Consider the following 13,026-nt stretch of genomic DNA (forward strand, 5'->3'; position numbering starts at 1 on the left):
GAAGCCCACAGCTGTCCCTTTCTTCTTGCCCAGACCTTATGAATTTTCACCAATAAGCCTTCTCAACACATATCCCCTACTATTCTTACACATGTATTCATCTTACATACAAGGAAGACCTATTGAAAATGACAACAAAAAAACCCATCCAAATTTCTTCACAAGAAGAATTTCTGGTGGAAAAAAACCCACCAAAACACACACACACAGAAAGAGAAGAAACATAAGAAATAAAGAATAAGGTGCTACTTACTGGTTAACACAGTGATTGATCTTGCTGACTTGGAAACCATATTTGAGTTCACTACCAACAGAGTCACTATGTAATATAGGCCATGGTATTTGGCATTAAAAACCACGGGGGCAGGTAAAGTGCTATTGAATTCTTCAAACTGGAAAAAGTAGTTCTTGGATTCTCCAGCTATCTTCACAACATATACAGAGGATGAGCTCACCACATCAGATGCTTCCAGGGAGACAATGATACAATTGTCTTCTCGGACCGTAACCTGGAAAGGTTCTGCATTCTAGAAGACAAGAATAAAGACTTTGCTGAAGTAAAATACATTATTTCCCTTTTACCCATTTCCCTCAGTATTAACAGGATACTCATGCTGTATTTGTGTTAAAGTTACATTTCGTATTCTGCAAGACAGTTGACATCAAAGTCTAGCAATTTCTTCAGAATACAGCTGACAGTCAGCCAAAGTCCAAAGGCATCCAATTATCAGGCCAGTCTCCCTGCAGTGGAGGCTGGTTCCTGCCGTGTGCTTTCTGATGCTCTGGCTACTCCATCCCTTACATCCCGAGGAACAAAGCCTCTGCCATTCTTTCCTGACTGAAGGTGGAGTAGAGCAGGAGGAGGATGAGATTAGAAAGGGTATCAGGGGCTAGAGGATTTCCAGTAAAGCCACAAAGTGTAAGTCATTTAAATCCCGAAAAGAAAGAGATGATTAAATCAAGATTGTTTTATCTTGCAGAAACAGGAACTTACATTCTTCAATGCAATATATCCTGAAAGCCTGCAGATGAAAAATAATTTCTGGCACTGACTGAGCTTCTCCAAATATGCTTGCTCCAGCAGGTACTAGGTGATAAGCAGCTCTCAGCACTGCATCCACGGCTTTGGTTGGTGCTTTTCATTTCCTAAGCTACACCATTTGATTTCCAGTATTTCTTTTAGTAGTAGTAGAAAGAAAGGAGCAATTTAACCTTGTTTTCATATATCATGAGTATTTTAAGTTATTGCCAGCTGAAAACACTGCTTTTGCAAACCAGCTGTCAGCAAGAAACACTTGTTCTCCACAGGAATTTTGAAACAGATTCATGGAAATTAATGAGAAGGAAAAGTTCAAGCTTTAATTAGGAGTTGCCTTTTTGTTTATTAGGCCACACTGCTGCTTAGGATTTTTTTACCCCCGGCAAAATTTGTAATATCTGATATTTTCAATTCCCATCTCCCTGGTATCTTTTTCTCCTTCGTATTTCACAGGCTGAAAACTACTTGAAGGTCTGGGTGGGCAACCACTGCTAATTTCATGTTGTTCCTGTACCAAAGAGCTAGACACCTCCTTCAGAGAGTAAGTCTAGCAGCTTGGCTACCTCCGTCTTTTTGTAGCTTTGTTCAGTGGGGATTCTTCCATGAGAACAATCTTTTTTTTGATTTATGCCACAGGAGCCAGGCTCCCTATTTGAAATTCACACATACGGTGTTGCCAACTCCTGGCATTCAAAACAACAATAATAAAAAAAACAGTCCCCATCCTCCCCCCAAAACAACCCCAAAAAAACCCCATTAACAGAGAATTGGCTCTAGACCTTTGAGTTTTCAAATAACAGTAGTTTGCCTTTACATATATTTGTGTGTTTATCATTGGGCTTTGATATTTCACCATGTCCCTAATGTCATATCACCCTATATGCAAAACTGTAGGCTTAAGAAGAAAGGACCTAAGCAGACCCACTCGTCTGACCCAACATGAGAGCAGGGTAACATAGGATAACCAGTCTAGAAAGCTTCAAGCCTGAGACTGAAAACAGAGGCAATGTAACTTGAGCTGCTCGTTTGTTTTCTTTGGTTAGTCTTTTAATAAATTACTTTTAAGTTGTAAATCATAAGACAACATAATCAATGGTTGAATGCTTTGGTGTGGAATTCTGGGTATTTTTTCACAGACAGAAAAGCCATTGCTCCAAAAGGTTTTCAAGGAAAGACTACAATTACACAAAAGCCTGAGCTGAATTCAACAGGTTTACCCTTGTGCAGATCAAAATGTCACATTTCAAGTGTTCGTATTTTGCCTTAAATCCTGAACCAGCATTTGGATCCACATCAGATTCAACCTTTAACTGGGGACTACGTAGATCCAGTCAAAACCAAGCAGAAGTTCTCGTATCTTTCTTCCTCCCCATTCTCCCCACACTAGGAAAATGTGGAACAATTCCTACTTCAGCAGTCCTGACATGGGGAGGCAGGAGAAGGAAGTCACCCCCAGACTGGCCTTCCAGAAGCACGTAGGCTGCTGTATCACAGAAAGCGTTATGCGTCACAGAAAGCATGGCTGCCTTCCAGGATCACACCAGCAAAGACAGACCTGATTCAGCACGGCTGTTTCTACCTATCCAGCTTGAAGTGCCTGTGTAATACCATAGAAGTCAGTGGGGTTTGACCTTCCATAGACTTGCATTTGAATGCTCCGCTAGATGAAAGAGAAGGGTTTTGTCTCTGAAATTACTCCAGCATTCCCTTGGCTTTGCTGCTGACTCACATGGCACTAACTCCACCTGCCTACCTTGCCAGGAAGAGACAGACAAAAGAGCCTAACACATTTACACATGCCAACAAGCAGTTCAAAGCAAGTTCCTTATGTTTGGTGGTATTACAAATAATTCGTGATGTTGTGGAAAGCGCTAAGAAATGTTGCTTTTGCAAACTGAAAAATGTTACTGTATTCTTTACTGACTTAAAGGACTTAGGCTGCCTCATCAGGAATCCTGTGTAGAGAATTTAGGATAGCACATAAAATAAGGGGGAATACTGTTCTCAAGGGTTCAACTTGAGTATATAGCTCTGTTAAAAGATACAGATGATCCTGGACAATGAGATAAGGGGTTAAATCGTGACTGAGGACATGGGCTGGAACTTAAGGAAATCAGGCTCAAGGAACAGGCTTCAACCATGTTGCAATCTGAAACCTGTCTGGAGCTTTGACTTCCTCCAGCCCAGGGCCATGTCAGTTGCCGGGAAAGTTAAGATAAAGACAACTACTTGCCAGAAAGCAGTTGTCCCAGACAAAAGGACTCATACATTTTAATTTTCTTCACCAATGGAAGCGGGAATGTCCCAGACGTGCCATGTGTATTATATTGTGTACTGCTGTGGATGGGGCGCCTGGGTTGAGCCTGTAAAATCCATAGTCAAACAGAGGAAGGAGGTGAAAGGTTCAACCTGAGGAAGACTCGGAGCCTTCATCGCTGAGACCCCCGACGACCACTACCACAGGACAATGCGCAGACGCAATTGGGAGGAGTTTATGGAAACCACCTCTTGGAACTCATCTTAATATGAAGTGGGACAGGTGATGAATATGTATAGATGTATGGTATAAAAAGGCTGCAGGCACTGACCAAAAGTGTGCCTACTTTGTTGGGTCACCCGCTCTTGCAAGAACGTATAATAAATTACTGCTTCACTACTTGTCTACCTTAAGTCCTGTTTTTAGGACCTTTTGTCATTTCTAACAATGTTAATCAAGTACAGCTGGAAATTAGGCATATCATTGCAGAGTTACAGACATCCCTAGAATATAAGATGATGCTTTCAGAGATGGCTCGGACAGGGTGTGATTTTACTCTGATTCCTCCACAAGTATTGTCTTAGCCATGTTGAAGACTGTATATTCATTTTCCCCCTGCCCTCCCAAGCAAGTACCATTCAGCGAATGATCTGGTCACCTTCTTCAACAGTTCTCCCACAATTAGCAGCACATGCCTCTGCAAGCCAAATACACAGACACCTCTCGGACACAGGCTGTTGCTACTTATGAAAACACCTAACTGGGGATGGTAACTTTTTCAGAGTCCTTTGTCTCCTAAACCCACTCATGTGCCTTTGAACCACCGCTGCCATGATGGGGAGGCATTTTTTGAGTGACATCTCTTCAGTAGCTGTGCGGCTCATCCATCCCATGCCTGCCCCCACCCACATACTGCATCCCCCTCTTGCATGGTACCTATTCTTTTCAGCAATTATGTGGCCCCCTGGCACACACCTGTAGGTACCCAGGCTTGTAAACTTCTGCATGCATGGGACACATGGTTTATTATTGTGTTTTTTTATTACACATTGGTTCCTGAAATAATTTTTATGCTTTCATTTCAGCTCCAAGGTTTGGTTTATAGAATTAAGTGGCAGATAACGGATGAATAAAAAGGCTTGGCAATTAACATGTCATAAGATGAGATCACTTATCTCCTTTGGGATATGGATTTCACTTTGGCAGGGTTTTAAAAGAACAGACCATTCTGGGCATCCTGTTCTTCATGTTGTATGAGGTGAGGGTTACCAGCCAGCAATGGGCTTGTGACTTTGAGAAGGCAGCTGGGGAAAAACCTGAGTATTTTTTTTCTAAGCACCGCTGGAAGTGACTAGCATGCCCCACTTAAGTAGACTGTAGAGCCAGTGTGTCTTAGGACTGACAGCATCAGTATGGTAAATACACATTTCATTACTTCTGGTCAGCTACCTCCAGGATTTAATTTGCTGGTGTCACAGCTTGAGCGGCTGTTTCATGCCTGTGGGGAAATTTGGCAGGGCCTGTGCATTCAGAACCAAATGATTAGCTCCAACTTCCTTCCTAGTTTATTATTACAAGCTCGTGCCACGATAAAGCACTTAGGGGAAAAAAAAAGAAAAAAAAAAGGAAAAACAAAAAGGGAGGGGGAAGTAAATCTCACAATGTGATGCCTGTTCACAGTCATTTCCAGCACAGGGATGAGTCATGCTAGTGGAATTTCCAGCCAATAACCAGGTCCTAATTAAAATAAAAAGGAGGGGGAGGCAAGGAGATATACAACATGTCAAATAAACAGTATTCTGTGAGTAATAGGAAAATAAATGGTGTGCAGCAGAGCTCAGAGTTCTCTTCAGAAGTCTATATCCTGAGTTTATTTCCCTATAACAGTATGCATTTTACACATGAGGAATAGATGAAAGTTGCAAAACAGCTACTAATTTTACGTATTTTAGCTTTTAAACATCTCTCTCTGAAACGCATTGGGCCAGAACCCAATTATCAGAAGCACAAGTAGTTACACATCCTGCTGACTTTAAGAGGAGCTGTGGATGCTCATCAGCTCTGTAAAATTAAAGTACTGGTAACTGCATCACGTTATCTAATGCTAGACAAGTAGAACTAAGACCCTGAACGTATCTGACTTCTGTCAGCTCTTATAGACTGAATCCTGAAGCACCACAGAGTTTTTCAAAGTGGGCATCTGAAATCCCAAAGCAGGAGTAAATTTAAAGCTATGAGGATCTACTTCTTAGGGCAAAATTACAATTGTGATCACCTACTGTGTAATGGTAGTCAAAAATAACATAAATGCAAGTATTAAAAGACAATATCAAACAGTATATCCAGACCTCTTGGATGAAGCACTGGCTCTTTTTGTGAGTGATTCTACTATACTCAGTCATATTTTCTTCCAGTGGCCAATAATGCTAATTTCATTCTAAATCACATGATGACTCATTCTCACAATTCATCCTACTTAATTTTAGGCACTTAAATGGAATAACTCAAAGTCAGGATGACCTTTTCAGACAAAGTACCTGTGGATTCATCTGAGATCTGAATTACTTTTGAAAGTGCACTGAACAGTCAGGGGGTCTGTGCTCTTGGCCGTGTAAAATTCCTGCAGTCCTCTGTAACTGGGTACAGGGAGACCGAGACTTATAACAAAGATCATAGAATCATAGAATCATAGAATTGTAGGGGTTGGAAGGGACCTCGAGAGATCATCGGGTCCAACCCCCTGCCAAAGGAGCTCCCTAGCTCATATCACTCAGATAGGCGTTCAGACGGGTCTTGAATATCTCCAGTGAAGGAGACTCCACAACCCCCCTGGGCAGCCTGTCCCAGGGCTCTGTCACCCTCACTGTGAAAAAGTTGTTCCGCATGTTGGTGCGGAACTTCCTGTGCTCCAACTTGCAGCCATTGCCCCTTGTCCTGTCTCCACAGACCACTGAAAAGGGGCTGGCCAATTCCCCCTGCATCCCCTGCTTCAGATAATTATAAACTTTAATTAGGTCCCCCCTTAGTCTTCTCTTCTCAAGGCTGAACAGTCCCAACGTACTCAGCCTTTCCTCATAGGAGAGATGTTCCAGGCCCTTAATCATCTTCGTAGCCCTTCTCTGGACTCTCTCCAGGAGATCCCTGTCCTTTTTATACCAGGGAGCCCAGAACTGGACACAATACTCCAGGTGGGGCCTGACCAGGGCAGAGTAGAGGGGGAGGATCACCTCCTTTGACCTGCTGGCTACACTCCTCCGGATGCACCCCAGGATCCCATTGGCTCTCTTAGCCACCAGGGCACACTGCTGGCTCATGGCCAACCTGTCATCTACCAGCACCCCCAGGTCCTTCTCCACTGAGCTCTTCTCCAGCAGGTCATCCCCCAGCCTGTACTGATACAAATGGTTGTTCCTTCCCAGGTGCCAGACTCTACACTTGCTTTTGTTGAACTTCATCCGGTTTCTTACTGCCCAGCTCTCCAGCCTGTCCAGGTCTCGCTGGATGGCAGCGCAGTGTTCCTGCGTGTCAGCCACCCCTCCCAGCTTTGTATCATCGGCGTACTTGCTGAGGGTCGAAGCTATTCCCTCATCAAGGTTGTCAATGAAGATATTAAACAGGACTGGACCCAACACCGAGCCCTGGGGAACACCGCTAGTAACAGGCCTCCAATCAGATTCTGCTCCATGAATCATAACCATCTGGGCTCAGTCCGACAGCCAATTATCAACCCACCTAACTGTCCACTCATCTATCCCATGCTCTCTCAGCTTTGCTATCAGGATGTCATGGGAGACAGTATCAAAGGCCCTGCTGAAGTCAAGGTAGATGACATCCACTGCTCTCCCTCCATCTACCCAGCCTGTCATGAGATCATAGAAGGCTATGAGATTGGTCGAGCACGATTACCCCTTCGTGAATCCATGCTGACTACTCCTCATGACCTTCTTCTCTTCCAATTGCTTAGAGATGGCATCCAGAACAAGCTGTTCCATTACCTTTCCGGGGACAGAGGTGAGGCTGACTGGCCTACAGTTACTAGGTTCCTCCTTGCCCGTTTTAAAGACTGGAGTGACATTGGCTATCCTCCAATCTTCAGGCACTTCTCCTGTCCTCCAAGACCTGTTGAAGATGACAGAGAGCGGCTCAGCAATCACCTCCGCCATCTCCCTCAGCACACGTGGATGTAACCCATCTGGGCCCATGGATTTGTGTGCATTAATCCCTTTGAGCCGCTCCTGGACCTCCCCTACCTCAACCAGAGGTAAATTCTTCATTTCCCAAACACTCCTACTTTCATCCAGTGTCTGTGGGTCCCGGGGAGCCTTTGAAGTGAAGACCGAAGCAAAGAAGGCATCCAGTATCTCCACCTTCTCAGCATCCCCCGTTACCAGGACACCCTCCTCATTCAGCAAGGGACCTACATTATCTCTGGTCATCCTCTTACTATTAACGTATCTAAAAAAACCCTTTTTATTATCCTTTATGCCCCTTGCCAGCTTCATTTCCAAGAGGGCTTTAGCCTTCCTAGTTGCATCCCCACAGGCCATGATCACATTCCTATATTCTCCCCAGGTGCTCAGACCCTTTTTCCACAATTCATAGCTCTTCTGCTTCTCTTTGAGTTTACTCAATAGCTCCATGTTCATCCATGCAGGTCTTCTGCCTCTCTTCCCGATTTCTTGCTCAAAGGGATGCATCGTTCCTGTGTTTGGAAGAAGCGCTGTTTGAATGCTGCCCAGCTCTCACAGGCTCCCATTCCTTCAAACAGCGTAGCCCATGGGATAGCCCCTATTAAGTTGCAGAGGAGATCAAAGTTAGCTCTTCTGAAATTCAGGGTAGCTATCCTGCTTTTTGGCTTGCTTCTTCCACACAAGATCTTGAATTCAGCCATTTCATGGTCGCTTTGTCCCAAGCTGCCCCCAACCTTCACTTCCCTAATGAGCCTGTCCTTGTTAGTGAAAACAAGGTCCAGCACCTGCCCTCCCCTTGTAGGCTCCTGTACCATCTGTAGCAGGAAATTGACTTCAACATACTGCAGAAATTGTCTGGATTTCATACGACTGGCCGTGTTGCTTGCCCAGCAAATATCTGGATAGTTGAAGTCCCCCATAAGGATCAGTGCCCGGGATCTTGAGGCTACTTCTAACTGCTTATAGAATGCGCTATCAACCTGCTCCTCTTGATCAGAGGGCCTATAGCACACTCCCACAACAATGTCACCCATACCAGTTTGCCCCTTGATTTTAACCCACAAGCACTCCACAGATGTTTCATCCTTCCCCAGGTGGAGCTCAATACATTCTAGGTGCTCTCTCTCATAAAGAGCAACTCCCCCACCTCGCCTCCCTAGCCTGTCTTTCCTAAAAGGCACATAGCCATCCATGACAGCATGCCAGTCGTCCACGTTGTCCCACCACATCTCTGTGATTGCAATGAGATCGTGGCCCTGTGACCGCACAAAGATCTCTAATTCTTCTTGTTTGTTCCCCATGCTACGTGCATTTGTGTAAAGGCATTTTAGTGGGGCAGCAGATGTAGGTATCCTCAACAGCCCACAGCGAGATTTCTGACAGGGACTGGCAAAAGTGGCTCCACTGAGGAGTACTCAGGTCAATCCACAGAATTCTCCCTATTCTCACGTGGAAAAACGTCCCCAAGTCCACCACTGTGCTGTTGGTATTTACCTTTTTCCACCATCAACTCCCATTGTGACTCCCGAAGCCTAACCCCAGCTGCCTTCTTAATATCCCCTTCCCCCTTCCTAACTAGTTTAAAGCTTGATCGATGAGCCCTGCCATCTCCTGGGCAAGGATCCGCTTTCCTTTACAGAACAAGTGAGCCCTATCAGCAGTCATCATGCCAGGAGCAGAATACACCATCCCTTGGTCAAAAAACCCAAAGTTCTTGTGCTGGCACCAGCCTTTCAGCCACACATTCGACTCATGGGTTCTCCTGTCCTGCTCTGAGCCCCTCCTCCCACAAGTGGGGATAGAGGACAATATTATTCAGGCTCCCCCCCATCAACAGAGCACCCCAGATCCCGGAATTCCCTTTTGACAGCTTGCAGTCTACACTTTGTGATTGTGTCCCTGCCTGCTTGAACTATCATTAATGGATAATAGTCCGTGGAGCTTACCAGCCCTGGGAGCCTTCTGGTAATGTCCCTGACCCGGGCTCCAGGGAGGCAGCACACCTCCCTGCGTGTAGGGTCTGGTCTACATATAGGGCCTTCTGTCCCTCTGAGGAGGGAATCCCCTACTACAACTACCTTTCTCTCTTGCCTAACAGAGGCAGTCTCGAGGCGTGCGGATGATTGCCTCACTCTAGGCTTCCGCTTCCTCTGAGGCAGAGGGGCTCCATTCTTCTCCTCACATACCTCCTCCTCAACTACCAGGGCCCCAAACCTGTTGCTTAGGATAGGACTGGGATCTAGATTTCAGGATCTTGGCCTTTGCTACAGTCTTGCAATGGTATCTCCAGAGAAAGCATGTAAGAAATTACACAAAATACGCAGTATTGGGAAATGTGCATAAAAGTCACATCATGGCGTTTCTGCACCAGCTGCCCAATGTGCGTTTTTCCTCTGATGGTGACAAGTGATACTTAAGAACAACCTCAATAACAATAGTAAACTTCAATTTTACTCAGAAATTATAATCTTATCTCAAACAAATCTGCTATGCACCTCTTGGAAATTTGTTATGTGAGTTGCTGTGCAGGGACCATAGTAAAATTCTCACCGATTTAGACTGTTTCAGTAATATACTCTATTTTATAAAACTCTCTTTCTGTAGGTTACAGACTTCACAGTTTTGAGATGACCCCAGTCACCTTCCAATCCTTTATAATTAGAATAAAAAGGGGGCCGTGAAACACCCTTCTGTTGCAATGAGAAGTCACCACCCAGAGCAGGCAACAGACTCCGGTTTCACAAAATACAGCTGTGTTTTAAAACCTTACTTGAGATGACCCTCCAGGTTCCTACTGTGTTTCCATCATTACTGAATCATCTGTCTCTGCCAAATACCTTCTCTTTCTTATTTTCACAGCTCCCTCGCTTCACAGAGTATATTCTGCTAAATGCTGCAACATCAAACCTCATACCGTTTATCTTCCACATCCAGTCTATTTACTCCTGTTTCAAAGGTTTTCAATAAAATAACATTTCCTCTGACTGGAACTGATGAGGTTTTACAAAAAGATACAAGCAGTCTCAGAAAAAGTAGTTCTTATATCCATGACCTGAGAAAGTTCCTCTCTGAGCACAAGCAAGCACTGGGGGAATATTTCCCCATGCTAAGGCTTTTTTGGGATTGCTACCTATTGTTACTAGATTCTATAGATTAAAAAAAAAAGAAAAGAAAAAGAAAAAAAGATAAGAAAAGAAAAGAAAAGGCAAAGTCATCCTTACAGAATTTAGGAAAGAAAATAAGCTTTACACATGTTCCAGTGACTTCTGGACCAGGCACAGGTTTGAGTGTTGACTACAAGAGGAAAGGCTTGTACGAAATGGTCATTAAGAGTGTGAACAAAAACATCATAGACTTGCAACAAAAATGTGAAGACTTATTATAAAAACGTAAAGACTTCTTGAAAATAAGAATATTTATTTATGGGGCTTCTTTTTTTTTTTTTTTTTAAAGCTACACTTCCCTACATGCTGTGCAGAGACCTTCCCTTAATAAATATTCTTTGGAAGATATATGTCACTAGAGAAATGGAAGCCCTTATCTTCAAGATTTTTCATGCAAAAAGGAATATTTTAAGAAGTGAAAGATAGCAAAAGAATCAGTTCTCAATAGTTTATAATGTTTGATTCAGGTTAACATACAATTTCCAGCATTCTGCTCTATGAATAATGTCCTTAACACTGTTGCTATTCTCAATCTCAAAAAGCCAGTAATAATAATCTGCTGGTCATATTTTATAAATGAGCTTCAACATTTCTTTGCCCTAGGAGACAGTTTTAAAGGGATAGGTATTTTTTCCCCTCTCCACACATGCACAGAGATTATGAGGGTGGGTTTTTTAAGCAAATGTCAATATGGTACATATAGTCCACCACATTTTGCTACCATTCTGAAGTTAATAATCTGGATGGAAATCTTTCTTGACACTATCAACTGCTATTATGACAGCACTAAGTAAATGCCAGAACACTAAACACGTGAAAAAGAAATGTTTGCATTTAGTAAGGCTAGTATCTTTTACATATCACCTTGTTAGCATAACCAATATTTAATAAATTATTGCTAAATACATAATTCTATCCCACCTTTCAAGTGCAAACTGAAGTAGGCAAAGCGAAAGCCCAGCGATCCAGAGACCCTGAGGTTGAAAAAGTTTAGAACTAAATTGGAACTTCACAGATTGAATTTCTCCCTATTATCAATCCCAGCTGCAAGTACACGCCCCAAGAAAGTCAGAAATTCACCATCAGGCATATGTAGTTTGGTTTCTCTCCACTCTAGATGGTTAGTTTCTCTCTAGTGCTAAACATATGTCAAGAAGGATACCTTTTCAGAAGGAATATACGAATTTGATTCCCCTTCCCCAACTCAGGCCTTTTTGGAGCCTCTGCAATTCAGCCTTGCCATCCCTTGAGGATGTACCCAAACACACGTGCCAGGCGAACTGTGCACTTTACCTGTGATGCATCTTCCCTCTAAAGCCTGGATGAGAATGTCAGAACATAAAAAAGGGCACGGGAACCAAGTTACAGTGCCTTGCCAATTCCCTTGACTCTACCACACTGTCCCTTGTAGTGATCTTCTCTAGCCAGTAATTCCTCTCTGGTCTCTATCTGAAACAATTTCAACCTGAACAAATGGAAATTGGTGAGAGTTGTACACAGGCCAGGTGGGAAGATGAGGTCACGTTAGGTGGCTCATCTATTAAATTCTGAAAAGCAGAAGTTATGGGAAAGGAAAAGAAAGATTACTTTCTAGGAACAGAGGCTAATTGAACAGTATGCTCCACATATACATTATCCTAAGTACATACATCATCAGTTGAGAATAAGCGCTTTCACAGCACTGCACCTACGAGTCAAAACATATTCAACTATGCTTCAGTTCCCTCTCCATCACAGAGGAAAGGAGGACCAGATCATCCCAGGTAAATGCTCAAGAAGGCTGACTGAGTGAGAAATTAATGTGGATTTAGAAGAGCTAGGACTAGGGAGAAATCTCTTTCCAGGGTGTCAAATGATCTTTGAGGTGTCTTTCATTTCAAAGCATCCTATGGGAGATAAGAAGAAATGCTGGAGGAGATGTGTTTTCTGGATGATGATGGAAAAATCACTTCACGTTTAGTGCTTCAGCTCCAAAACTGTGGCTTTACCTGTGCAAATGACAGAACTCTGTAACATAAGCTTCAGATGCTGAAAGGTGACAAAAGAAAGTCACATAGAAAATTACTCACACTCAACAGAATGTGAAGACTGATGCTTCACCATGAGAAAATTGTGACTATGATGTGCTACATCACTGCTTTGAGGCTAAGGGGAACTGGACTGGACTTGCATCAGCTGAGCTTTGTCTTGTATGCTCTGGCAGAGACTGAGGGTAAATGCTGAGCCTTAAGAGTACTATGAAAGTGAAAATGTCTTCATTTTGAATTGACAGGGTGTATATATACATATCCTTCACATGTGCACAGGTGAACTAGCTCTTAAAGAGTGAACAGAATGGTATTTGCATTAACTTCAAAAAGGGTGGAAGCTGGAGTT

At 43.4% G+C, this 13,026-nt stretch overlaps 1 protein-coding gene across 1 annotated transcript in view; it reads right to left on the reverse strand.

The window, feature by feature from the left end:
• The window catches only part of PTPRO (protein tyrosine phosphatase receptor type O), a gene marked incomplete at both ends in the record, with an annotated part of 157,628 nt that overhangs the window by 62,566 nt on the left and 82,036 nt on the right, over nt 1–13,026 (reverse strand). The window contains one exon of the mRNA XM_084275253.1: nt 254–527. Within this exon, the coding sequence (XP_084131379.1) occupies nt 254–527 (274 nt within the window). The remainder of the gene's footprint in view (nt 1–253; nt 528–13,026) is intronic.

The sequence above is a fragment of the Gallinula chloropus genome (genome assembly GCF_964237585.1).
Source record: "Gallinula chloropus genome assembly, chromosome: 1".
In the NCBI taxonomy this organism is placed as follows: domain Eukaryota; kingdom Metazoa; phylum Chordata; class Aves; order Gruiformes; family Rallidae; genus Gallinula; species Gallinula chloropus.